This window comes from Sphaerulina musiva, assembly GCF_000320565.1.
Source record: "Sphaerulina musiva SO2202 unplaced genomic scaffold SEPMUscaffold_13, whole genome shotgun sequence".
Lineage (NCBI taxonomy): Eukaryota > Fungi > Ascomycota > Dothideomycetes > Mycosphaerellales > Mycosphaerellaceae > Sphaerulina > Sphaerulina musiva.
Genome location: NW_016017395.1, coordinates 693,821 through 718,051, shown reverse-complemented (window position 1 = coordinate 718,051; position 24,231 = coordinate 693,821). Strand labels below are relative to the sequence as shown.

General features: G+C 52.1%; 10 protein-coding genes across 10 annotated transcripts; 6 read left to right on the top strand and 4 right to left on the bottom strand.

Annotated features, from left to right (window-relative positions):
• Window positions 1-80: 80 nt before the first annotated feature.
• SEPMUDRAFT_159667 (uncharacterized protein) lies at window positions 81-1,186 on the top strand (the record flags this gene model as incomplete). The annotated part of the gene is made up of 1 exon (XM_016907864.1): window positions 81-1,186. One exon carries the CDS (start codon window positions 81-83, stop codon window positions 759-761), a length of 681 nt encoding a protein of 226 aa, XP_016756285.1. The 3' UTR covers window positions 762-1,186.
• A 947-nt stretch (window positions 1,187-2,133) lies between these two features.
• On the bottom strand, window positions 2,134-3,037 carry SEPMUDRAFT_112186 (uncharacterized protein; the record flags this gene model as incomplete). Its single annotated transcript, XM_016900960.1, has 3 exons — window positions 2,134-2,353; window positions 2,433-2,854; window positions 2,936-3,037. 3 exons carry the CDS (start codon window positions 3,035-3,037, stop codon window positions 2,134-2,136), a joined length of 744 nt encoding a protein of 247 aa, XP_016756284.1.
• Window positions 3,038-4,884: 1,847 nt separating this feature from the next.
• SEPMUDRAFT_136954 (DUF171-domain-containing protein) lies at window positions 4,885-6,203 on the bottom strand (the record flags this gene model as incomplete). The annotated part of the gene is made up of 3 exons (XM_016902816.1): window positions 4,885-5,921; window positions 6,002-6,126; window positions 6,183-6,203. The coding sequence occupies 3 exons, from the start codon at window positions 6,201-6,203 to the stop codon at window positions 5,024-5,026; spliced, it is 1,044 nt and encodes a 347-aa protein (XP_016756283.1). The 3' UTR covers window positions 4,885-5,023.
• Window positions 6,204-7,580: 1,377 nt separating this feature from the next.
• On the top strand, window positions 7,581-8,254 carry SEPMUDRAFT_54779 (uncharacterized protein; the record flags this gene model as incomplete). The annotated part of the gene is made up of 3 exons (XM_016909316.1): window positions 7,581-7,652; window positions 7,715-7,896; window positions 7,957-8,254. The coding sequence occupies 3 exons, from the start codon at window positions 7,581-7,583 to the stop codon at window positions 8,252-8,254; spliced, it is 552 nt and encodes a 183-aa protein (XP_016756282.1).
• Window positions 8,255-9,165: 911 nt separating this feature from the next.
• Window positions 9,166-11,702, bottom strand: SEPMUDRAFT_152432 (uncharacterized protein). Its single transcript, XM_016907442.1, has one exon. The coding sequence runs from the start codon at window positions 11,448-11,450 to the stop codon at window positions 11,139-11,141; it is 312 nt and encodes a 103-aa protein (XP_016756281.1). The 5' UTR covers window positions 11,451-11,702; the 3' UTR covers window positions 9,166-11,138.
• A 28-nt stretch (window positions 11,703-11,730) lies between these two features.
• Window positions 11,731-12,728, top strand: SEPMUDRAFT_152431 (uncharacterized protein). The gene has a single exon (XM_016907441.1). It carries the CDS (start codon window positions 12,027-12,029, stop codon window positions 12,678-12,680), a length of 654 nt encoding a protein of 217 aa, XP_016756280.1. The 5' UTR covers window positions 11,731-12,026; the 3' UTR covers window positions 12,681-12,728.
• Window positions 12,729-13,034: 306 nt separating this feature from the next.
• SEPMUDRAFT_167215 (uncharacterized protein) lies at window positions 13,035-15,742 on the top strand. The gene is made up of 2 exons (XM_016908280.1): window positions 13,035-14,497; window positions 15,690-15,742. Exon 1 carries the CDS (start codon window positions 13,877-13,879, stop codon window positions 14,096-14,098), a length of 222 nt encoding a protein of 73 aa, XP_016756279.1. The 5' UTR covers window positions 13,035-13,876; the 3' UTR covers window positions 14,099-14,497; window positions 15,690-15,742.
• An 88-nt stretch (window positions 15,743-15,830) lies between these two features.
• On the top strand, window positions 15,831-18,270 carry SEPMUDRAFT_74930 (DEAD/DEAH box RNA helicase). The gene is made up of 5 exons (XM_016910086.1): window positions 15,831-16,398; window positions 16,452-16,587; window positions 16,648-17,085; window positions 17,138-17,483; window positions 17,536-18,270. The coding sequence occupies exons 1-5, from the start codon at window positions 16,018-16,020 to the stop codon at window positions 18,002-18,004; spliced, it is 1,770 nt and encodes a 589-aa protein (XP_016756278.1). The 5' UTR covers window positions 15,831-16,017; the 3' UTR covers window positions 18,005-18,270.
• A 524-nt stretch (window positions 18,271-18,794) lies between these two features.
• SEPMUDRAFT_152427 (uncharacterized protein) lies at window positions 18,795-22,915 on the bottom strand. The gene is made up of 3 exons (XM_016907440.1): window positions 22,439-22,915; window positions 19,288-22,250; window positions 18,795-19,223 (listed from the first exon to the last, which is right to left on the bottom strand). Exons 1-2 carry the CDS (start codon window positions 22,494-22,496, stop codon window positions 19,315-19,317), a joined length of 2,994 nt encoding a protein of 997 aa, XP_016756277.1. The 5' UTR covers window positions 22,497-22,915; the 3' UTR covers window positions 18,795-19,223; window positions 19,288-19,314.
• Window positions 22,916-23,169: 254 nt separating this feature from the next.
• SEPMUDRAFT_152424 (uncharacterized protein) lies at window positions 23,170-23,926 on the top strand. Its single transcript, XM_016907439.1, has 4 exons — window positions 23,170-23,264; window positions 23,321-23,350; window positions 23,489-23,539; window positions 23,642-23,926. The coding sequence occupies exons 1-4, from the start codon at window positions 23,225-23,227 to the stop codon at window positions 23,701-23,703; spliced, it is 183 nt and encodes a 60-aa protein (XP_016756276.1). The 5' UTR covers window positions 23,170-23,224; the 3' UTR covers window positions 23,704-23,926.
• Window positions 23,927-24,231: the final 305 nt, after the last annotated feature.

Sequence of the window (24,231 nt, the reverse complement as noted above, 5' to 3'; positions counted from 1 at the left end):
TATAGAAGACAACCAACCAACCAACCAACCCAAACAAGCTTTCGATTTGATCCAAATCCCCCCCCCCCCCTCCTACCACAATGCGCGCTCCTACCATCCTGTGCTGGTATACTTCAACATTCCTCTCCTTTCACCTCACATCAGCCGCGCCCGGAGGAAAAGGAAGAGGAAGAGGAGGAGAAGGAGTTGCAGTCGCCATCGATTTCGGTGCTGTAACAGAAAAATTTCCTCTCCCCGACGCGTCGCAGCAGCAGCAACAACAACAAGTAGTAGTAGCAGCAACAACACTCCAAAGAGAACAGAAGATTTCGAAATCTCAACGACCGGAACCTGTGAGATTGTGGATTGATGATTTTGGAAATATTGAAGCTGTTCCTATTGTTTCGAAGGATGGGTTGGATGATGATGACTCCTCTTCCTCCTCCTTATCATCATCTTCTTCTTCCACAGACGATATCAAACCACCACCCTCCCAACCCCCCAACCCCCAGAAGAAAAATCATCATCTCGCACCTCCTGCTCCTGCTCCTGCTCCGCGACAGCAGCGCCAGCTACAAGACAGAACCACCTCAGGAGCGATAATAAACTGGAAATGGCCATCTACTTTTACAGGAGTTACCGGAATATTATATTTTGTATTCGGAGGTATACTTTTATTAGGAGGGCTAATTACGCTTGCACTGAGTCTTTCGACTAGGAGGAGAAATATTCGGATTTTGGGAATGGGGCATCGGAGAGGAAGATCGAGGTTTTCGCTTTGAAATGGGATTGGGGAAGTTTTTTTTCTTTTTCTTTTGGGGGGGATGGGGGAAGGGGAGGGGAGGAAAGGGTGATGTTTGCATTATGGGCAGTACGAGCACACGGCGAGTGTCTCCCTTTCTCCAGGAGGACAGCAATCCTACTTATGCCGTCTATATGGGCAAGATTTCTTTCTTCCTACGATCGGAGTAACGCCAAAAAAAATCATCAAAAGACTTCTGGGACTAGCCGCCAAAGAGCCTTTGCAACGAAGTGACTAGACATCTCTCCTTAGAAGGCTCCCCGATATCAGCAAGACAAAAAACAAGTAATCTGACAACCGGTTTTAACTGCATTGCAGTCAGAGACAAACGAACGAACGAACGATACCCCTTTTTCCCGCCTGGATATCTTCGAGACGGATACTTCCTCCTCCTCCACAAGCAAGCCCACACACGCAGAGGAGTAGCCTCTTATGATATACTCATCTCAGGATCATCGTTCACTTCCAGCTTCCGTTCCTTTCCTTTTCGACTAGAGAGCCATTGCTAGCCATTACTGGGTCACCCCCTTAGGGAATTTATGCCTAAGCTTCGAAAAGATAAGATAGGATAGGTCCTTCTGCTCTCCTTCTTCGAGAATATAGTACGCTTTTGACGCCGAGACGCTTTCGAGCCTAGCAAATCAGCGAGCAGAGAATCTACGACTCTGCTGAGGAAAAACAAATTATACTGCTGGGCGTGAACGATAGTAGGAAGTCAATACGATAACAAGAATAATTACTACGATGAATATATATATATACGTATACCTTAGTATAGAGACTACTACTGCTACTACCTGACTCGGGGAGGTAGATAGTGTTCATGTAGTACACAGCATGTAGTCAACCTAACAAACGACGAGGTTGCAAACGACGATTAATAATACACGTACAAAGACATATACATACTTGAATTCTGACTAAACCTATTCGTCTAGCCATCTATCTGTCTATCCCAATCCTAAGATTTTGTCTAATTCAATCTTTTTCTTGCTTAGTCTTCACTCAATTTATCACTTTCTTATTCCTTTCGCAAACGAAAGAGAGAAGAAGAAGGGAAAGAGAAAACAAACAATGCATATGCTGCTGGCAGATGTGATTTGCCTTGCTCTGGGGTATATTTTCTTCCTCTTTCTTTTTCTTCTTCCTCACTCATTGGAGATACATACTCCCTTTCCCCCTCCCCAATTCGACTCAATCCATGCAAGACAGACAGCATCTCCAATCATCCACCAACCAACCACACCTTACGACCATACGACCTTACCCAGCCAGCCAGCCAAAAACCTTCCTATCCCCTCCAATTCCATCACACACCCAATCCCCCTTTTAATCTCTCCCCCTCCTCCTCATCATCCCTCCTCCTCCTCATCATCCCCTCTCCTCCTCCCCACCACCACCACCAACTCATCCTCCTCCTCCTCCGCCTCTTTCTCTACAAACACCCGCCTCAACAACCCCTCCAAACGTTCATTATCCTCTTGTAACTTCGCCATTCTCGTAGCGAAAAAATGTAATTTCGCTTCGAGATCGCGGACGTGGCGTTCTTTGCGTTCGCGGAAGGCTCGTTGACTTTAGAAAAACAAATCAGCATAAATAAATATCAATTAATTGGTTGGGGGAATGATGATGATGAAAGAACAATACATACGCAGCACGATTCTGTGCTTTCCTTCGAGATTGTGCAGGAGTCAAATTTTCTTTTTCTTCACTACTATTCCTCCTAGTTTGAATTTCGAATTCGGTGTCGATTGTTGAGATGAAGGTGTTGCTGTCTATGGCAATAACATTATTTCCACTACCACCACCACCACCACCACCACTACAGCTACCGCTACTACCATCTGATACAGAGGAGGAGGAGTGGTGATGATGGTGGTGGTGGTGTGATGAAGGAGGAGAAAGCGAGCAGGTGGTGTGTTGCTGTAGCTGTAGTTGCTGGGGAGAGGATATTGCTGTTGTTGTTGTTGCTGCTGTTGTTGCTACGGGATGGAGGAGAAGAGCTGCAGTGTCGAAAGTCTGAAACGCGTACGAGCCAGTTAGAGGGAATTCGCTGCCGAGGACGTCGAGGATCTGTCAGGAGGAGAGTTAGGAGATCAAGTAGGTGAGAGCCTCTTGCAGAAGGGGGGGCTGATTACATATTATGCTACTTACAGGTGTAACTCCCAAATCGCTGCTACTACTCTCTGCGTCAAATGCCATGTAGTCGTATTGTTGAGATGCAGGAGAAAAGTAGTTGTACTCCATAGTCTCCATCGTTCGGTCGGTGCACAGTCTGAGACTTGTGTGTGTGTGTGAAATGCGAAAGATTGCTTCTTGTTAGATGGACTAGATGGCTGAGTCTATATTTTGCACTTTTGAGAACTTGGTGTAAGCAGAAGTGGAGTCATCAGTAACAGGGTGCGAGAAGGAGGAGGAGGAGGAGGAGGAGCAAGCCATATAGACACAAAATGAGCTCTGCAGTAGCAGCAGCAGCAGCAGCTCAGGTTGTTCCCAGGAGCTAGCTACATGTATAAGGGGGCAGCAGCAACATGCTCACTCAGTCTTGAAGGTAAGATTCTCGTAGGTACCAACCCAGCACAGCACAGCACAGCGTAGCACCCATCCAGCACATGCGAGTCTAGGTAGTAGGTATACATCCATCCATCCATCCCACCAGAAGAAGGCTGGCTGACAGGCTTGGCGACGACAACGACAACGACGACGACGATGCACGGGACACGGTCGGCAAAGAGAAAGGCCAGAAGGCTCATTGGTGACCAACCATTTCCAGGCCACTCTGCGGATTTCAACATGGGCAATAAGTGGTGTCCCAACAACCATGTCAGTAAGATACTTTGATATGCGACTGAAAGCACCCAACAACAGTCGATGGATTTTCCGGCTTTCGCCTCTCGGAGATGACCCGATGTCAGTCTTTTCTTTTGGTTGGATGCGTGGGCGCCGGCTTGCATATGATTTTGATGGTTCTTTTTGTCTTTTTTTTTGTCTTTTTTTTGTCTTTCTTTTTCTTTTGGTGGCCGTTCGGGATGTACCTTCGCAGGTAGGGCACGCAGACAGACAGGCAGGAACTGGAGAGTAACTTTTTCGCGGTATGGACTTACAGTGATCTTGTGTGGAATAATTCATCGACATCCAAAAAGAGAGAGAGAGAGAGAGACCGGCCAGCCGCAGAAATAGAGGCCGAGAAGCGAGTCCCGCCCGCTTCAGCTCGCTCTCCGATACACCGCTGCCGTGGAACCCAGGGGAAGCAGCTGAATGGTAGACGGCTCTCCATGGGAGAGAGCACGGATGTATCGTATATACGGTAGGGCTGTGACTGGGGTGTGCCTCACTCCAGCAGTGCGACCTCGCGATGAAGACCGTGGCCCGGAGTGGAGGAGATAAGCGTGTACCAACTACATGTACATATCAAAAGCAGCGTCAGTGATGCGCCAAGTATAGGGCAGATCATGAAGGAGGATAGGTACTTACTGTAGTGAGGGTGAGGGAGTCTCGTCCCGGGTTGCCCGTCAAGGGAATCAGATAGACAATGAAACGTCGTGTGGTATAATCATAGGCAGACGGCAAGTCCAATCACAATCCATTGCACTCCACCATGGCAGAGTGTGGGTGCACCAGGTAGCTTCGGATTGCCATAAGGCTCGTAGGGCTGTTCAGTAATCATTCAGAGGTCATCGAAGCCGACTGGCGAGATCGCAGTATAGGCAGCAGAACAGGGAGTAATAAGACTTTGCCAAGAAGATGCAAGCGTTGTGACTTGACATGTACCTTACCTCTCTCTCTCATTCACGTCCTGTCAGCTGTAGTGAGTGTGAATGTATTTTTGGTCCACCGGTCAAGGAGTCAGAGTAGTGGCGGGTGACTGCAGGACGTTTTCGGAGTGGTTGTCAGCAAGTGGATGAACAAGGCGAGAAATACCTAAGGTAATCATTGGAATGTGCCGACGTCCCTCCACATTCAAAGGATTGGGCTCTTTTGGATGTCGATCCAGGTCGTGCTTCTTCCCATGCATGCGACATGTAGGAGGTACCGGTTGCTTCGATATGTTGTCCATCCACGTGGCGTGTCTGGGGAAGGGAAAAAAAGTAACCTGAAATGTATTGCATAGGTACGCACCAATACTTCATTCACTTCTTGGCATATGCAGTATGGGGAGGGAGTTTCATAGGGCAGACGCACGCGCCCACCTTGGGAGGGAAAATCTGTAGCTCCTTCGCGGCCAATGAGCGTTAGAAATGATCACTGTCTACTTCTGATCTCGACTGCTTCTCGCAACCCAGACAAGCCCACCCATACGGCCTCTTCGGTTCGGATGGTTCTGGAGCCTTGGTTCGGTACCAGGTTGACCCACGAATCAAATACTTCTTCGGCCTGGCTGACGCCTGCAGACTGCAGTTCGGAGTCTGCCTTCAGTGCTGCCTCGAGGCCAGCAACTCCGCCAAAGACCACGATCAGGTGCTTCCAGGTCGGCTCCACATAGGTAGGCGAAGACTGGTCGATGATGGATTTGAGTGGCTTTCCTCTTTCGCTGGTGCCTACACTGACATCGTATCCTCCATCGAATGGACACTCGGTGAAGATTGCGCTCAGCGAAGAAGCCTGTCGCACGCTGTAGCCCCAGTAGTAACCTGCTTCTTCTCGAGGTGTCTCTGGTGAGACTGGAAGACCGGATATCGTGTAGCCATCAGAGGAAGTATGACCCAACTTCACAGTCACCCGAGTGTTGGGGTCAATTGCGCCAGGAATGGCAACCTGCTGAGAAAGACCACAATCCACAAACGTCTGAGGCATCTTTCCTTTGCCCGAGGAAGAGTGAGTCGTAATACCCTCACGATACTCACACCACTCTTCAGCCCGGAGATGATGAGGCATATCCAAACTCGGCAACGCCCCTGCAGTGCGAAGATCCGGATGCATAGGAAACAGCGCTTTGCGCAAATTCGGAGGCGTTTCCAGGTAGGTCAAGACGTGAAAGAGGAAGAAGTTGGGATCTGCAAAGGCAGTGTAGCCTCCATGTTCGGGGGCACGAGTCTCGGCCTGACCATCGTCAAACACGACAACTTCATCGACGCAGAATACTGCACATGCTCGAGCTATCTGGCCGGCTAAGCTGGTTTTCTGATCGTGTGTGAGAGCGCTGACAAAGGGGGGAAGACATTAGCACAACGAACTACTACTGCCTAGTAGGTCCCCCCATTTTTCATATAAAAGACGTACTTGGCAATGATACTTCCAGGAAGTGCCAGACTCAACGTGAAACTTCTTCCGCCTGTTGGTTTGAAGATTGCAGAGGGTTTGGACGTATCTGGGCCTAAGCTGTAGTCATCGTCGACTTTTCGTTTCTTGTCGGGCACGTCAGTAGGACATCCATCATTAACGGATGCTAGTTCGTGCGTACTTTTGACTTGTGACTGGGCATATTTTGGGTGAAAAGTGGTGCAATGTTGTTTGTTGTTGCAAAGAAAAGTGCTGCGAGGCGCAGAAATTGGTTTCGAAGGGCCGGAGGAGAGCCCGATAATCCGCCATCAATATTTGATTAGGATTTGACTGACATCAACTGCCACCACATACCTACCGAAGGCACCTGTACCTTTACTATAACACATCGATGTCGGAAGCTATCCCTACCTAGATATGAACAAGCCATTAGGGCCGCGGAAAGGAGAACTGACGCCTGTTATACAAGTAAATCGACTAGTAACTTGCCAAATGGCCTGGTCCCAACTCCATCGTCGCTGTTACCTTGGCACTGCAAGCCGAACACGAGTACTTAAATCGCCAGAATGTCAGCAACACAAATCCAACAAGAACCACACTTTGGCGGCGTAGAGAACCTCCTCCTCGTCAAGATGCTCGTAAAGCAATATCCCATCAATCCCCTTACCTTAGTTGTAGCAATAAATACCCAGATCCCTATCCCTATCCCCCATCTCCATCTCCATCCCCTCCCAAAACCCTATACAAATCATTCATCGCATAAGAACACCATACAAAAAAGACAGTCGACAAGTACTACCAACAAAAGAATTCCCCCAACCGACGACCATCCCATTGAAGAAAAAAAATTCAAGCGCCGACTTCTCCCTTCCAACCCCGACCCCAAACCCCCCGGGTACGGGAAAGGAAAAAGGGAATTGCGTGATGACAGCTCCAGATGGTGCATACATTTTAAACTTTCCCATGTACCCTTAGTATACCCAACCACCATCCATTCATTCCATCCAATGCATCATCCATCGTCCTTCGCTTCGTCGGCATACCATTACTCTCAATGAGGGGAGATCGGTCTATCGGTTCCATCGTCAATGGGCAATGAGAAATATATATGGCGACATCTTCAGGGTGAATTGAGTTATGCATATACCTCCTAGTAAGATATATGTATGTATATATATAGAGAGAAAGGTAAGGTGAGGTAGGTTGGGATTCACTCTGGCCTTGACTGCACTTGTTCTGGCGTTTTTCTCTCTATCTCTCTCAATCAAGTGCAGAGACAGATAAAATTTTGTTTTCCACCCAGGAGAAGAAAAAGAGAATGGCACACGACAATAGAATTGAGCAGCTCGAAGACCTCAGGAACATCGAGACGAATGCCGACTTTTACGAGCGTTTGGCGGCAGGCAAGATTGCAACGACTGCGGACAATGCATCCTCGCTGTCGACGAATGGTGGAAAAGGCTATACTCAACCTTACTACATTCCGGTGCCAATCACCATCAAGTCGCAGATTGGCAGTCCGACTGCCTTGGCCATTGGAGCTTTCTCGACAACATTGACTACGCTCTCGTTTGCGCTGATGGGCTTTCGGGGTGTGGGGACGACCAATGCTTTTATTGGAAACTTCTTTGCTGTTGCGGGGATTGGCATGGTGCGTAGCAAGGCATCACAATGTGAGTGAGAGTCGCCGTATGCTGACTTTCTTTCCAAAAGGTGATGTCGGCGAATTGGGAGCTCGTCCTGGGTAACACTTATGCGTACACCGTGCTCGGAGCTTTTGGTCTCTTCTACCTCGGCTTTGGGTTCATCATTACGCCATACTTTGGGGTGGCCGAGTCGTATGGTGGAGCTGATACCCCCGAGTACAACAATGCGCTGGGTTTCTGGGTCTTGATGTGAGTTCTCGCCCAACGGCAACCATCGCGTTGAAGAATACAATACTGACCTCCCCATAGGTGGGCAGTGTGGAACGTCTTTTTCCTGATTGGCTCTCTACCCCTAAACCTGGTGTACATTGGAATCTTTGCGACCGTGCAAGGCGCCTTCACGCTTGTCGCAGCAGGTTACTTCCTTGCCGCTGATGGTAGCCCTCATGCGACAGCAGTGAACAAGGCTGGTGGCGCCTTCGCCTTCGCCTCGGGAATGTTGGGGTACTACACCGTCGCGAACCTAATGTGTCAGGAAGCATTGGGATTCTCGTTCCCGATGGGGGACACAAGCAGATTCTTCAGACGAAAGCAGAAGCAGCGCTAGGTCGAGTCTTCGTGGTGCTGATGCGCGCGCACCCACGTCTCGCTCGGATTGGAATGATGTCGATAGGCACTGATATTCTACGCCTTGAATGAGAACTAGACGAATAGATCTCAACATATCACCATATCAGTTCAAAGCTCATGAAGCTCGCATTGTCTGCCACGATTCAGTGGAGTTGACCGTCCACGTTGTAGCCCATCCTGAATACGTCCGATGCGAATCGATCGCGTGCAGCTGTCGTAAGGCTCACAGTACTGTCTCGTCGTCGCTATTTGGCCTGAGAGTTCCCATTCTGTCAAGGTTGCGGATGTACGGTTCTCCTCAGCGTGTGGATGTGGCCGCCCTCTTCCCTTATCGGGCTCTTCATGGTGGTGCTTCACTAGGTAGGTAGGTATATGTATTGGCATCAAGTATCTTCCGCCCCGCGGCAAGAACCGCCGGTGCTGCTACCGTCGCGGGTGTGGTGAGCGGTCGTGACTGATGTATTGTAGAAGAGCTAGAAGGCGTGGCCATGCGGGTGCAAGGCAAGCAAGGCCACTGCCAAGCCTGACCTTGACGCATGAAACTGAGTGTGAACTCTCCCTCCGCCCGCACCCCGTCCAACCATCCAACCTTCTCCAACATTCACCATCGATATCAGCTTGCAGACGGCGAGCACGGAGTGGTGGCACTGTGGGTGGAGGTGACCGTGGCAGCTACGATATACCGCCAGAGCGGATGTGGTCAACGTCTCGACAGGAGGCGAGGACAATTGAGCTCACCACCACCACCGCGTGCCTCGACGGCATCAACACCATAGGTCTCCCACCCGCTGTACTGCGACAATCGTGTCACCCCAGCCGTCGACAAAGCCCTCTCAACCGTGAGCATGGACAACGACTCGAGATGGACGGGTCCCGACTCCGTGAAAGCGCAGCAGTGCTCGCGATCGCCGACCCTCGTTCAGCGATACTCGGGTAACAACACAGCCGTGAGATGAACCATGAATCCTCACATGGCGCCAACAGAGTGAGAAGGCGCACTTAGGCGGTGGCTGGCCATGAGTTCACGCCCGATCCGGACCGCAGCTCATTTAGACCACTTCGCGCTCCGCTGTGGAGGCGATGAACTTGACCAGCAACTCATCCAATACTCGGAGCGCTGTGAACCCACCAACCAGGGACGGATGGATCGCGCAAACCTCCCGCGCAATTGACGGCATGCGCTGGAACGTATGCGCCGGAATGGTGTGCGCTCAGAGTGGTTTCCAGCATATACATCTTGGTCTATGCCAGCGAGATGCCTGCATCATTGTGGTTCAGCTGGGGCTGCTGGGCTGCTTTGCTAAGTTCTGATCGCCGGAACTTTTCATCGGTAGACCCGTTGCGCAGATGCGCTTGGGCATTGGTCAATGGCCCTGCTGCGGCTGCACAATAGTTCGATTGACACAGAGCAAGAAGTATGATACCGTCCCTCATATCGATCTCCTAATGGAGCCCCCGAGGTCAGTATGGATGGCTGCGGTTGTCACTGCATCCGTTCGCCAAGGCTGAGCCCCTGGACTCAAGATGAGCAGGTGTTGGCACGAAGATTCATGCAGTCCTTCACGACTCACCGAATCACATACATAACGACGAAGTGACGAGATCACTCCAAATTTTGACCTCTGCTCGGGCTGAGGTCAAGCACAGCGAGTGACACTGCAAGAGCTTGGATACGAAAGCACATCTTACGCAGCAAATCACGAAGGAGCATGGAGCTCTGCGAATGTCGGTGACGTTCCCAAAGTCGAAAACATTCAAGGCCCAGAACTATTTCGAGAGCACCTGGGAAATGTCATGCATCGATCCAGTGCTTTGGGCATGGGGAGGTGTTGAGCGTCAGTACCTTCACCCCGCGACATCGAGCCTTCAGTGGCTGTGCTTCTGTTGAGACACGTAGCAGCTCGACGAAATGCTGTGATATGGGCACATCCGGACTCCTCAACGCGCGGAGAGCGTCTGGAGATTTTCAATGGTTTTGATCTGCTTCGACATACACTTGGGTGTGGTAGGTTCGGCGATCACCAAGTTGGACACTGCTCGCAGGACAGAGCATTACCACATTCCAGGAATAAAAGCTTTCAGCACAGAGTCAACCAACCCATTCATCGGGCTGCACCACAGAGAGCATCTTCAAGCAGTGATCAGGCTGTTCTAGCTTGACTAGAGACTTGAAATGTGGATTCATGCTCTTCACGGACACGGTTATGGCTCGAAGAGCCGAATGAGACAAGAAGAAGATACGAAAGAGACTCAGCACTGGACCTACCTGTGTCAACTTTTCAGCGCTTGCGAACTCGGTATGAGCTAGCTGAAGTGGAGCCGACTTTGTATTCCTGGACTATTCCTGACTGCGCATGTCGCATGTCAGTGTCTGCCTGGATTGCCCATGCACTTCCTGCTTGCCTACCTTGGACCCGTTTACAGGCGCATCTACTTCGGATACCTCCTGTTAAGCTGGTTGGGACTTCGATAAGGGGGCCTGCCATTGTGTACACAATAGCTGCAGCGTCGGCTGAACTCTCCTGACGACCGGGAGCCACCAGGCCGGTCGAGGTGGGTTACAAGCGCCACGACCGCTTGGAGGATAGATCTGATATCCACGAGGCTTGCTTGGTCCCCACGTCAACGATCATCTGGCACCGAATGCAGACGTTATAGCTTCAACACTGGCGTCGTTCGATCGTGCTGGTCTGCCCGGGAGTTTATGGGACACCATTGCCGCCAATGAATTTGTCCACAGAACTGGAAAAGCCTCGACTGCCTGTCTGTTTTGGCAGCAATACGAAGCCCAGTTTGCCGTCTTCTCTTTGGCGTGGCGAGGTTCTCACTATCTCCACCCAACGCATTGCCGCCTTTTGTGCTCACTGCCGAAATCGCGCGTTGGATGTGAAACAGACACATGGCCGGGCTTTTTCTCTCCTGCCGCACAAGTGGCATGCAGCGCTGTAGTATACTCTCTGCTCTTGCTGACGTGGTCTGCTATACCAGAAGCTTCTTCGCCTGTTCCACCAAGTGCGATCACTGATTCGCGGCTTGTGCCTGGGTTGTCTCCGTCTGTCTAGGACTCTTGGATACGGGCCTGACTCCTGACTGCACTCCTGGCGAAGTATGCTTGAATTTGCCGTTGAATGTGTAGCTGTTCGAGGCGATCTCGGTGCCAGTAGTGTTATCATTCGAGGAACGGCTCTGTCGACAACCTGGGAAAGCTGCCGTCTTCGCGTCACTCTGTTCTGCTGTCACTCCTGGAGTCCTGAACACTCGGCGGTCCATGGTCGATGGGTGCAGTATGGTCATCTCGAGTGTCTGGATCGCGAGCTCTCTGGCATGATCAGTTCATTATGGACTGCAGCTGGAACTGTCCCGAATTCTCTGGCTGCTGCATCATCTGACTTGGATGCCTACCTGCCCCCAGCATCATATCGGGCGCGCGTCTGGGCGTGCAGGCTACTCGTGGTCCTCTGGTTGATCCTCCTGTCGACGATGTTGTTTCCTCTGGTTTCAACTTCAGTATGCAAGCCACACGTTGCCGTCGTTCTTCGAGGGATGCACAAGACAGCCGGTATTTGCACAGTCGAGGAGGCCAGGCGTAGCTGCTCTTGACTACCCTCTCACCAGCACTGCACAGCAGTATGTTCCGTGCCTGTGGTGATTCGTGGAAGCTGCTGCCACACTCAGCTGTGATGCCGCAAAAGAGCTCGTTGGACGTCGTGGCCTGGACGCTCTGCTCAAGATGTTAGTGACTGCAATGCATGATGAGGTATCACCACTGCCTTCGGAGTAGCAGGCTTCATGTCGCTGCTCCGTGCTGTTCGCCGGCGTCTTCCTGGCGAGGAGATTGGTGTCCTGCTGCTAGAGCAGATGTAAGCTGTTCGAGCTTCCACCTCCGTGGATCCCGATATGTTCAACCCGCCGCGGTATCGACAACCTCGGATTTCAGTGCAAAATTAGTGCACGGCGACACAACACTATTGAGATGCAATGGAGTGGCTCAAAAATGGTTCATGGGTCGGACGATGAACCTCCAGGAACAAGCACACTATTGTAGCACTACTGTGTGGGTGGCAGGACCTGGTTTCTCCCTACTCAGCCACCGCAAAAGCTGGAGTCGAACCCGAGATCAAGCAAAAAAAAAGTTCTTATCAACTCATCTGTTACAGAAGAGGATCTTGATGCAGGAGCACCGAAGCTGTCAGACGTTAGCAGTGAATCGACCAATAGACACAGGGGTAATACAATACAAAGTACGCACAACTCCAGCCGATTATATACCTCATTTTGTGAGGCGAGCAACCAGGAAGCCCCTGGCACACGTACAAACGTGTTGTGCATACTCAACTAGCAACGGATTTCTTGCGAGGTGCACATCAACGAGGTCGACGAAAAGAACATGCTGGAGAGTCTGAGATTTGAGGCACACGTTCTGTCACTCAAGGCGGCTTCAGTGATCAAAGAGCGTTTTTTGCTGCGCCCGCTGTCCTTAACAAACGAACGATGACGGGCCTAGAACGACTTGATGGACGATAGAGGGGAAGCCACTGAGCATATTTAAGTATGTCTACGTGCTATCCGGAGTCCTGTTTCCTACCAGCGCTGCCAGCAAGGCCGATAATGTGTGCAGCCGCTGCCTGCTACAGCTCCGCGGCTACGGATATCCCAAGTCGCCATCCACGCACAGTGCAACCTGTTTCTCTTGAACTGCCCAACCTGACATCAACAGCTGCGCGGACTGCACTGGCTCGCGAGTTTGTTGTCTACACAGCTGCTCCGTCGAGTCTTGCGCTTAGTCTGTCTTCCAGCGGCATTGCTCTTCGTTCCTCCTCTAGCGTTCTCCCGAAGAGAACCTGCCTCAGGAGATTGGTGTGCGAGCGGCACGCCGGGCGCGCGGATCTCTAATGATATCTTGTCGCGTTCTCCTACCGCTGCTCTTGCTGGCTGCACCTATCTTCGCATAGCCCGCCCCCTGCGCCCCTGCGCCCCTGCGCCCCTGCGCTGTCCACGCCGCTGTGCTCATGCTCCATTCCTGGTCCTTGGTCGCATGTCGCTCTGTAGACTGCTGAATTGGGCCTCCGCTGAAGCTGTGTTCTGCGCTGATCTCGAAAGCGGTCGTTGTCAGGAGCGGCGTAATTACATCTCGGTCTGATGGCGGGGCCTAAGATGTCAGCTGGTCAATCGGTGCTGGCCAGGGCTTGAGGTTTCCAGAGCCCTCTCGCTTGAATATGTCCACATTCATCAGCTCCGCGCTGCGGGCAATTACCGGCGTGGCTCGCATTCGACTACAGGTCACGGCATGAGCGCCGTATATCAGAGATTCTGCCTCGACGTCTCTTCCCGCTGGTGCGAGCGAGCTCTCCTGGCCCTATATCGTCCTCCTACTGTTGAACAGCGTCGTACGTTTCGTGCGTAGAGCTGCTCTCAGCAGTGTCCTAAACCATGAGAATATCTCCTCGAGATCGAATGGAAAGCCATCATTGGCGTGTACATTGATCCATCAGTATCATCAGAAGAGTATGGTGGTGGTATTGCTGCTGCTGAGATCAAGTCTGGATTCTTCTAGAGCCAGAAGGCCACGAGTCTGAGCTTTGCCAGCTCGAAACCCTGGATGGTGCACGGACCTTCAGTTCGCGCCGTCCCTGACGACTCGAGTTTATTGTCCGGCCAACACGCGTGTCCTATTCAACGTGTGCCACATTGGAAGTTGCTGGTCTTCCCTCTAGAGCTGCCGTTGCTGCTCGTACTGTGGTATATGATCGTGTCATCTGCCCACCTTTCGAGCTTCGAGACTGGTGGCTCCGCTATGGACCGCAAGCTTGCTGTGGATTGAGAGATAGTGTTTGAACAACAGAAGATCGCTGTTGCATGCTCTGCATGGTCTGCTATAAGCATGAGCCATATGCGACTCAGCTCAGCACGACTTCTATCATTGCTCGGGCTTCAATGCCCTGGTCTGCTGTCGGTCCTGCCTCGCCCGGCTGTCGTCCATGCCTAGAAGATCTAGCCTTGGCTTCTCGGGGCTTATGATGCGTAGCATATGGCAGGCACGCGCCTCACCGGTGAGTACGTCAATGGTATGCTATCGTTGCGGGATGATGCGTCGTGACCGATGGCGTAATGGCTGCCTAACGCTGCACAATGTTGTAAATTATTTCAGGTGAGCTCTTCTCATTCTTCTTCTTCTTCTGCTTCGATGTTCTTCAGGCCAACGATAACCACCACGAGACGAGTAAGTATTCATCCCCCTTTCTTTTCTCAGTAAACCTACTGGGCAAGCACGAGTGAACGCAGCAACGCGAACAAGTGTTTTCGCACCCGCCATAGCCAACTCAGCAAGCAAACGCCGGATGGGCTGGTGACTGGAGCCGATCTGGAGTTGGACTGGAACTGGCCTTTATAGCCCTGACCACCAACTTCTTCAGCGGTACTACAGTAGGTACATGTAAGCATTAACTCCCTCCTGCTAGCGTCCTCAACTTTCTGACAACCTTCCCAGCGTGACTATCGACCAGCATCACCGTCGCTGGGTCGTCGAGCCCTTGAGGCACGGGCGCACATATTTCATCAGCAATAGGTAAGCTGGTCTGCCTTTGAATTCAGAGATTGTAACTGACGAGCTTCACAGCAGCTCTCTGATGCGAGCCCATACCACGTTACAAGCCTTCACGAACATGACATGATGTCTCTGAAGACTAGCCTTGATTGCTGTTCTCCACGCAGCCTCACTGCTCGGCCAGACCGTCCTTTCATTATCCAAGATGCTCGTCTGGCTCATAGCACTACTCGGCCGCCACTTTGTCGAGGCTAGAGCTCTGATATTCGCCAAGCGGCACATGCTGGGCGGCCCACAAGTCGAAAGCAGTAGCAGGACTTCAAAACGAAAATGTCACGGCCTTCTAGCTGGTACGTGCTGGCTCTGAACAATGGTGCAGCGCTTCAGGAATATCGGCAATCTTGCGGCTCTGCTGAGGCTGCTGAGGTTGTTCGCCACCTCATCAAGCGCGGTCAGTGTTGACAGTATTGACCAAGGTGTTGCACTCCTGAAGAGCCTCTTCTTAAAGGCGGCTGCAGGATATGCCCTCTGTGTTCTCGCCTGACGTTGTCACCTGAATTTCAGCCACAGGACAAGAGGTCGCTACTCCTGTCGCACCAACTTCCCATAGAAACCTCACTCGAGGACCTCACCTTTGCTTTCCGGCCATCGGTTTCGACTATTCTTCTCACTGACACTGGAACCTTCTGGCGGTCTGGGAGTCCTCACTTTGGTCGTCGCTCCTTCCGGCCGTTGCTGCTCTCTTCGTTCGTGCTTGCCTCCATTGTCACTAGTCCCTGTCGCCAAGCTTTGAGCTTTGGCCGACAACAAACATTTCCACAAACACTGACTTCTCCTCGAACATAACACTAACTGAGCTGAAAAACAGTGTCCAAGAACGCGACAAGCTCCCCGATCCCCATCCCACAACGCGTCTCCGCCTATCCACGAGCCACAACCGTCCACTTCTGGAGCGTCGACTACTACTTCGCAGACACCCCACTCTCCAACCCTTTCCTCGAGGTCATCCGCCAGTGCGAGCGCGAGAGACAGTGGCCAGGCGCCAAACCTCTCGTCTTTCCTAGTCACGTTCCCCGCCTCACGACAGACAAGCGTCCTTACCCCGAAGTCCTCGCTCTCGTCCGCAAATACCGCCTCCGCGTGAAACCTTTGCCCCCTCCACCACCGCCACCAGCGATTGACTGCGCAAAGCGACCATGTCATTTCCCTTCGAAGGCGAGACGCACGTCGTTTCTGACGGAGGCGCTGCAAGTTCAGCAGCGGGACAGATCGCAGACCCAGCAGTAGCTGCATCCAGCGCTGCAGATCTACAGAGGGCAAGAGACTATGGTTGGAATGAGCGAACGAACCTCGATTATGACAAGTTGCAACAAATTGGTGACTCGAACGAGTGGCTCGGCGCTGCTCAGGTCTACGAGTGGAAGGATGAGTACGGCGATGTCGCTCCCGAAGTGCCAGAACTTGAGGCATTGCTCTACGGCACCGAGCAGCGCGTCACCGAGGGTGGCCACCGCGAGAATCTCGATGAGATTGAGGTTCTCCTTGAAGGTCCCACCAAGGTTGCTCCTATCCAGAAGGCAAGTGTTGACTGATATCCCGCCGTGCACAACCTCGCTGACGAAGAAAACAGTTCGAAGACGGTGGTCTGCACCCTGTCGTGCTCGACAATGTCAAGCGGTGCGGTTACAGCAAGCCGACTCCAATTCAAGCCTACACTATTCCGGCGGTCAAGCTCGGACACGATGTTGTTGGCATCGCTCAGACAGGTATGTCGCCGTTGCGCACCGCTCATTGGCACTCCGACAGACCACTGACTTTTCATGTAGGCAGCGGCAAGACTGCAGCATATCTCATCCCCATCATCTCAGCGTTGATGGGCAAGGCGAAGAAGCTTCGTGGTCCTCGTCCGAATGCCGGCACTTACGATCGCCGCGACAACCACGTTCGTGCAGAGCCACTTGTTCTTGTCATCGTGCCCACCCGCGAATTGGCAGTGCAGATTTTTGACGAGGCTCGTCGCCTGTGCTACCGCTCAATGCTTCGTCCTTGCGTTTCCTACGGCGGCTTCCCGCTCGGCCAGAACATTCAAGACTTGGGCAAGGGCTGTGACATACTCATCGGCACCTGCGGTCGTCTCAAGGACCTTATGAGCAAGCCCGACGTTCTGAGCATGAACCGCGTCAAGTACACCGTCATTGACGAGGCTGACGAGATGCTCGGGGACGACTGGTCTGACGAACTGAAGGTCATCCTGGGTGGTGGTGGTAAGTCTGATACTCATCAGCGGTTGCCCGATCTCTACTGACATCCACACAGATGCCAATGAGGATGCGGATCATGTGTACATGATGTTCTCCGCCACTTTCCCCAAAGGCGCCCGTCAGGTCGCTCGCGACTACATGGAGTCACATTATCTGCGTATTCGTGTTGGCCGTGCCGGTCAAGCACACAAGAACATCAAGCAGGAAATCATCGAGGTCGACCGCAACCGGGCCCGCGACGCTGTCTACGATTTACTCTTTTCGATGGAGCCAGCGCGCACTCTCATCTTCTGCAACGCGAAGGCGTCTGTCGACCTCCTTGACGACTACTTGTACAACAAGGGCTTGCCAACCACGTCCATTCACTCGGATCGCAGCCCACGTGAGCGTGAGGATGCCATGTAAGTCTTTTCCATCCCGTCAAGCCCTGTACAGCTGCTAATCTTTCTGCAGTCGCTCTTTCCGCGTCGGCAGCGCGCCTATCCTCATCGCCACCGGCGTCTCTGCTCGCGGCTGGGACATCAAGGATGTCAAGCACGTCATCAACTATGAACTCCCATCTGGCATGCACGGCGGCATACAAGAGTATGTTCACCGCATCGGTCGTACTGCACGAATTGGCAACCAAGGCCTCGCCACCTCCTTTTACAACGACCGAAACGAGGACATTGCTCAAGAGTTGGTCAACGTTCTCGTGGAGTGTGGCCAGCCTGTGCCAGACTTCCTTGGCCATCTCAAGCCAGAGCGGACGGCCGACATCGATTTTGACGACAACTCCGAGGACGACGGTGAAGTTGGCAACGGCTTTGGGGATGACGATGCCTGGGGTGCTGAGTCACCAGCTGCTGACGATTCTGAGGCAGCCGACGCAGGCTTTGAGGCGGACTCTAGCTTCGAGGCCTCTGCTCACTCCTCTTGGTAGGCGCCTCCAAAGCACACCACGACACACTGCTGCTCTCTGTCTCAGGGGTGGCTCACTTACGATACGACATCATGAGACATGTTACGGTAGCACCGCAAGCTTTGGACGGCTTTATCGACGTACTGGGCGAAGCGAGGACCCGGCTTTTTGAAGGCTGATTGCATGTCTCAACGCAAAGGATACCCCACAAGGTATACCCAAATGAAGTACCAGAATAAGGTATCAGAGCAGATAACACAGAGGTGGCTGTTCCAGAAAATTCACTGAAAAATCATACTCGAAACACAAAGTTCTCCACTTTCCACCTTTTCTCGTCGTTGCTGTCGTGTTTCTTTCCGCGCTGACTTTTTTGGGGGGGATATCACTGTCGCATCCCCCTGAAGTTCCGCTGACTGCATGGCTACTTATACCTATGACCGCTGCTGTTGTTCCGTTCCGAACAGCGCCGTTTACCCTCCTCTTTTTTTTCTTCTTCCCACCTCTCTCTCTCTCATCCGTTTTCCCTCTCCTTACGTTACCTCTTCACTCAAGTCTTGTCCAAGTTTTGGAATGTTCAAATATCGTGAGTTATGAGTTTGAATAGACACATATTTTTTTACATGTACATGTATATATACAATAGGAGGGAAAGAATGATAGGCAAAGGGCGAGAGCAGACAGGAGAAAGTAAAAAGAGCCGGGAGAGAGAGGAGAAATAGAAAAGGAGAGACTTTTGTATATCGTGAATTGTATTATTGTATTATCTTTATTATTATTTTTATTTTTATTTTTATTATTATTATGCCATTACCTTACTACTTTCACAGCATTCACATCGAATTTCTTTCATTTTCTCCCATTTCTCTCCTCTCCTCCCCTTTTCCAAGCTTCCTTCCACAGCTTTATTATATTCATGAGCGAAGTGTGAAGAAAGTATGCATATCGACAGACGTCTTTGTTTTCTTTTTCCGTCGCCATCCCTCTCATGCTTTTCTTCTTCTATATTCCTTCCTTTTTCTCACATGGGGATGCTGTTTTTCCGCCATATGAATGCCATCATATCATATACAGAGTTATACCATATGCACGTTCCAGTCATTCCAAAACTCATCGAGATCCGACTTGTTCCCATCGAATAGCTCATGTGGATGAGTAGTACTCCAAAAAACACCTTCGCTAAAGTCGCTTGCAAAACCAATCACACTCCACTCCACTCTGGTCGGCGTCATCATCATCGTCACTATTGTCATCAGTATCATTCCATCCCTTCATTTCGTCTCCTCGCCAGTAATCCCTCGTCATACCTCACGGAAAGACGCCTATCGCCATGTCTACCGCCTCCTAATGCGATCAATTCCCATGTACTCCCTCCCATCTCTTCCCAAGATCCTGCTGAAGGCATATCTCGCAGGACCCATAGCATCATCCGCCCTATCAGGGACAGGCAAGGCAGCAGCCTGTGCCCTCGCTCTCCCAAAGCCTCGAATGGAGTCCGCCAGAGAGACTCTACTCGCTTCTGCGCCGGCTCGTGATGAGTACATGGTCTGCTGTTGCTGTTCCAACTTATTACTCCGCTCTGGCGTCGAATACGACAACAGTCTCGTCACAAGATCAGTCCTACTGGAAGGATTCCGGAAGGTGAAATCATCCAACAGGCGACTCTGACTCAGACAATCTCTGATGCCGGCAAAGGTGTCAATGTTCTCGGGCAGGCCGCTTCCTCTCAAAGCGCTGCTGGGCCAAATCGCCAGATACGCCAAAGCGTAGATCGTGACGAAGACGCTGAGGGTGATGTAAGCCGGCATGTCTGCGGAGATCAGCACTCTTTGCGGAACAATGTAAAATTGTGCCCAGAACACACCACCGGCTAGGATGGGGATCGCAGTGCTGAGTAGTGTGATGGTCGATATGAAGGCCATGCGGTAATGACCAGTGACAGCGGCGCTTAAGCTGATCAAGATAGGGAAATCGGCAGTGTATGAGGGAAGGAGAGTTCGTTCTGCGATGTCGCCTGTCAAGTCATCCGTCCAGTTACTTTTGGCAGATTCCGAGTGGTTGATGGACGTCAAGCTCTCAAAAGGTGTAAGGCGGCGGTATGCGAGATCGATGTCGTACCAGCCAAGGAGGGCGATTGTGGCCAGAAGAGCTGGAAGGAAGCTGTAGAGGAAGTTGGTGCCACTAAAGCCAAAGGTATCGACAGCTGCCTCGACCATAGGATCGAAACCATCAGAGACTCGAGTGGAGGGAAGGTAGGAGACGATCAGAAATGCTAGCACAAGGACGATTGCGACGATGGGCCAGAGGAGAGCGAAGAATGGCTTCAGGAACCACGGAAGTGGTGAGCTGGCCGATTGACGGTCCTGGCCATTGTGACGAAGATGTATCATGGATTCCTTGGAGTATCGCTGTCCAGCTTCCACGTCCATATCTGGGTCTGAGTAGCGCTTCTCTTGAATGCGGCCTTCGTGGACTTCGTAGCTGCGTGCGGGCTTGTCTGCGATGCCATAAGCGTGGAAAACATCCGTCGGCCGGTTAGCGGTGCGGAAGTAGCCCAATTGTGGCACAGTCTCGCTGTCGCCATCGAGAGCATTGCTACGCTCGAGAAGCACAATCACATCTGCCAAGCTTCGAGGGTCCCACTTCAAGCCTGTGGTCGTACGACCAATCGCGAAGAGCAACACGATTGATGCGATCAAGAGCAGGGTGTAGAGGCCGACGACGACCCAAATGGCGCCTTGCACCGCGATCCAGTGCCAGGTACCAGTGCTGTCTTGGTGCACATTGAAGCTGCTCGCCAGGAGCGGGATCGTGAAGATCTGCAACCAAGCAAGGAGCAAGAATGTGCCCACAACAGGCATGCGAGCACCAAAGTGACCAAAGTAAGGTCGGAGCCAGCTTCGTGGCTGCAAAGGCAACTTCGCACCCGCCAGCCTGCTAGGAGGCGAAGCGGCAGAAGTCATGGCGATGAAAGGCGCAATTCTGTAAACAGCCGCGACGATTTGAAAGAGCCAGGCCAAGATCACCATACCGAGCAGGGTGGGGAGGTAGCGGAACACGAAGTATTTACCGTCTGCAAAGCCATCGTAGCGTGTCAGTCCCAAGCCTCGATTGGATCTGCTCCATGCTGCCGCGATGATCAGGGCCACGAGGTAAGCCAGGAGTGCCAGAATGAACAGTCCCAAGAGAGGTGTGCGCAGGATGCCAGGAACAAAGTTCAAAGGCGGTTGTCGTGATTCCGCTTGCGTGACGGGGATAAACACGTTCGGCTCTTGGGGTTGGTCCACTCGTCCATACGGATGTGCTGCTTGGTGTGGCCCCGCTTGAGTCGCATATTTGATCTGTTCTTGTGGTTGCGATATCAAAGGCTGAGCCTGGCTCGAAAATCGATCGGAGGTTCTCGCTGGTGGTACAACTGCGATATCCCGCTCAGGCTCGTGCTGCTCCTCTTGCAGCACCTCCTCATAACGGTGTCGCTGTTGGATGTGCGCAGGAATTGGCCAGTTTCCACTTCTCCCTTCTGCCGCTGCAACATCTCCAGTGTTCAATGCATCGTACGAATAGCGACCTCCATCGCCAGGATAGCGCCGACTCCCTCTCACTTCCTCGTCGCGAGTAAGCTGATCAAGCGCAAAGTGAATGTATGGAGTGTCGTCCACTCCTGGGGTTGGGGCATCTCGTTCGCGACTGATGTCCTTGGCTACAGAACTCTGTGCCATAGTAGGTGATATGCGACTTGTCAGTCTTTTCGCTTGATCTGGATCCTCCATGACGACGCTCGGCACTGGCTTCCTTCTAATGCCGCCGTTGCGCAGCTGTCCTTGCGAGGGAGTGGGAACAGTGGTGGATCCTGCGTGCACACCGCAAGTACCCGCAGGAATGGGCGTTATTGTTGTTGTCGTTGGCGCAGCAGCAGCAGAAGCCAACTCAGCACTCAACCGTCTCTGGCCTTCTCCTCTCAGAGGAGTCTTCCTCGTTGGCTCGTCGGGGTCGTCTTCGACAGTGGCATGATATGGGTGTGGTTGTGACGATGATGGTGGGGGTGGTGGTGGTTGGGTGATGAGTCGCAGTTGCGTCTGACTCTGTGCTGGAGTACGATATCGTGAAGGAGGAGTTCCGAAGCGTGTGATGGTCTGTTGTGATGCTTGAGCTTGGGCGGCCGATTCGATCGATCTCCCCGAAGAACCCGAATTGGAAAGAGAGTAGTAGTCTTCGGAAGCCGCGACTGAGTTGAGGGAGGGGCGACTGTGTATCACGGAAGGACTGGAGACTACATTGACGGGGCACGAGTTAGCAAGGTAGTTATATTGGCCATGGCAACCTACACCTCATGTACTTTTCATGTACTTTCAAAGGTGTTGTTTTGTTGGGCGCCATGCACGTCCCGGCATGCATGCATGGATGTTGTGTCTCTTTCTTTTCTTTGCTTGCATGAGGAAGAGTCAGGTAGGTACGTACCATTAGTTTGGCGGAGAGCAAAGACGCCCTGGTTGGAGGCATGCAGTGGGCCTGCCATGAGGGAGTAAGAGGAGGAGGAGACTTCAGGTAGTAAGGTAGGTAGGTGAGTAGGTGAGTACAGGTACGTAGCGAGTGTGTACTGTAGTTTAGCAGTGCATCTCAACTGACAACAACGACGACGACGACGACGATGATGATCGATAACAGCGCGACGACGATAAGGAACGAATGGATCGGGCAGTTGGGACAATCAACGTGTGCAACAGTTGCTGGAACGAAGCGTGCTCACGTTGGAGCCAAGTAGTTTGTTGGCTATGTACCTACTGCGTCGGCTGTTCCTGGAGCGAGTGGTACGAAGTATTCGAAGGCTGGGCCAATACGGCGGAGGCGGGGGACTGTCGCGTGGCTGGGAAGTCATTTCACGCGCTGTAATTGGGGCAGAGTGAGAAAGAGTGAGAAAGAGTGGTAGAGTTCGAGAGTCATGATGCGCACAGTGCAGCGCATCCAATTGACATGTCCAGTGTGGTGCTGCACACACATGTCGTGCCCGTGCGGTGGTGTTGATGTGCGCGTGCAAGTTTGAAGTGTCCCGCGAGGAAGAGGAAGAGGAAGCGGCGAGGCTGGCCGGTCTCTGCCTCAGGCGTCATCCTCCCGTCTGAGCCTCCCGGGAAGGCCCGCGTCTTTCCCGACACCAGCGACTTCGATGCGGAAGGAGCAAGCAGAGCAGACAGCAGCATTGAACCCGCCCGTCTCACACACACACTCCCACTCTACACATCCCTCACAATGGCCGGTCTCCTCGGAAAGAAGTTCCCCACGCCCGTCGGTATGGCAATGTGACGTCGAACCTGCGCGCGAGATGGCGACTAACAGCCGATCCAGCAAAGCCGATGTGGCCTTTCTACGCTGCCGGTACGTCGAGAATCGCACGAGATGGGAGAATCAGAAAAAGAAGAGCTTGAGATCCACAGACGGAACAGTCAAAAGGAGAAGCCCGGAAGGCAAACAAGAGAAGGAGTTCCAAGAAAGAGCTGACATAACCCGGTGCAGGCTTGATCATCGCATACGGCGTAAACTCCTTCCAAACCGTCCTTGCAAACAGTACGTCCCCCGCATTTCCATCACCTACCCTCGCGAAGACTCCACCGAGTGAGCCGCGAGCTTGGGGGAGGAGTAGGATACTAATAGATCTCCCGCAACCAGCCGACGAATACAAGAACGACCCAAGGAACCCATCGAAGAACATCGTGAAGAAGGATCACTAGGAGGGAGGCAGGCAGGCGGCAGCGTGAGAGAAGAAGTGGCCATGATGACACGACGATGTGAAGGAGGTTGGAGAGAAGGGAAGGAAGCTCAGCATAGGTAGCGCTGGGCTTTGGACGTGGACAGTGGGGAAAACCTTGTGTCGCAGCTTGCTATAGAAGAGAAATGGGAAGCGGACTGTACTGTACATTTTACCCACTATACCATTGTCATTACCACACCCGGAAATCGTATGTGTGTGTCTGTCTCTCTCTGTCATGCACGACTGGATCACAAACGGATACATGAAGGTAGGTAGGTAGATATCTACCTCATCTGCACTCTACATCATGCATATGTAGAGGTACCTACAGCGAACACCAATTTCCTTCCTTAAAAAATTGTCATGCCACTCACCTAAGAGTGACCAAAACAAAACAAAAAAAAAGGAGAAAATGCGGAGGTGGGAAATTACCAGATAAGGTACTTAAATGTACCTCCTAACACATGTGTGCCAGATGATGTACTTTTGGATGAATCTGGAAGGGGGA

Excerpts from the sequence above, each read along its gene's own strand:
- SEPMUDRAFT_152432 (XM_016907442.1), bottom strand. The coding sequence starts at position 11,450 with ATGATAACACTACTGGCACCGAGATCGCCTCGAACAGCTACACATTCA.
- SEPMUDRAFT_152431 (XM_016907441.1), top strand. The coding sequence starts at position 12,027 with ATGATGAGGTATCACCACTGCCTTCGGAGTAGCAGGCTTCATGTCGCT.
- SEPMUDRAFT_167215 (XM_016908280.1), top strand. The coding sequence starts at position 13,877 with ATGGTGCACGGACCTTCAGTTCGCGCCGTCCCTGACGACTCGAGTTTA.
- SEPMUDRAFT_74930 (XM_016910086.1), top strand. The coding sequence starts at position 16,018 with ATGTCATTTCCCTTCGAAGGCGAGACGCACGTCGTTTCTGACGGAGGC. Across the intron at positions 16,399-16,451 it reads AGGTTGCTCCTATCCAGAAG|TTCGAAGACGGTGGTCTGCA; the intron begins GCAAGTGTTGAC and ends CGAAGAAAACAG. Across the intron at positions 17,086-17,137 it reads GGTCATCCTGGGTGGTGGTG|ATGCCAATGAGGATGCGGAT; the intron begins GTAAGTCTGATA and ends ACATCCACACAG.
- SEPMUDRAFT_152427 (XM_016907440.1), bottom strand. The coding sequence starts at position 22,496 with ATGGCAGGCCCACTGCATGCCTCCAACCAGGGCGTCTTTGCTCTCCGC. Across the intron at positions 22,251-22,438 it reads TGCTCTCCGCCAAACTAATG|TCTCCAGTCCTTCCGTGATA; the intron begins GTACGTACCTAC and ends CCGTCAATGTAG.
- SEPMUDRAFT_152424 (XM_016907439.1), top strand. The coding sequence starts at position 23,225 with ATGGCCGGTCTCCTCGGAAAGAAGTTCCCCACGCCCGTCG. Across the intron at positions 23,265-23,320 it reads GAAGTTCCCCACGCCCGTCG|CAAAGCCGATGTGGCCTTTC; the intron begins GTATGGCAATGT and ends CAGCCGATCCAG. Across the intron at positions 23,540-23,641 it reads CCAAACCGTCCTTGCAAACA|CCGACGAATACAAGAACGAC; the intron begins GTACGTCCCCCG and ends TCCCGCAACCAG.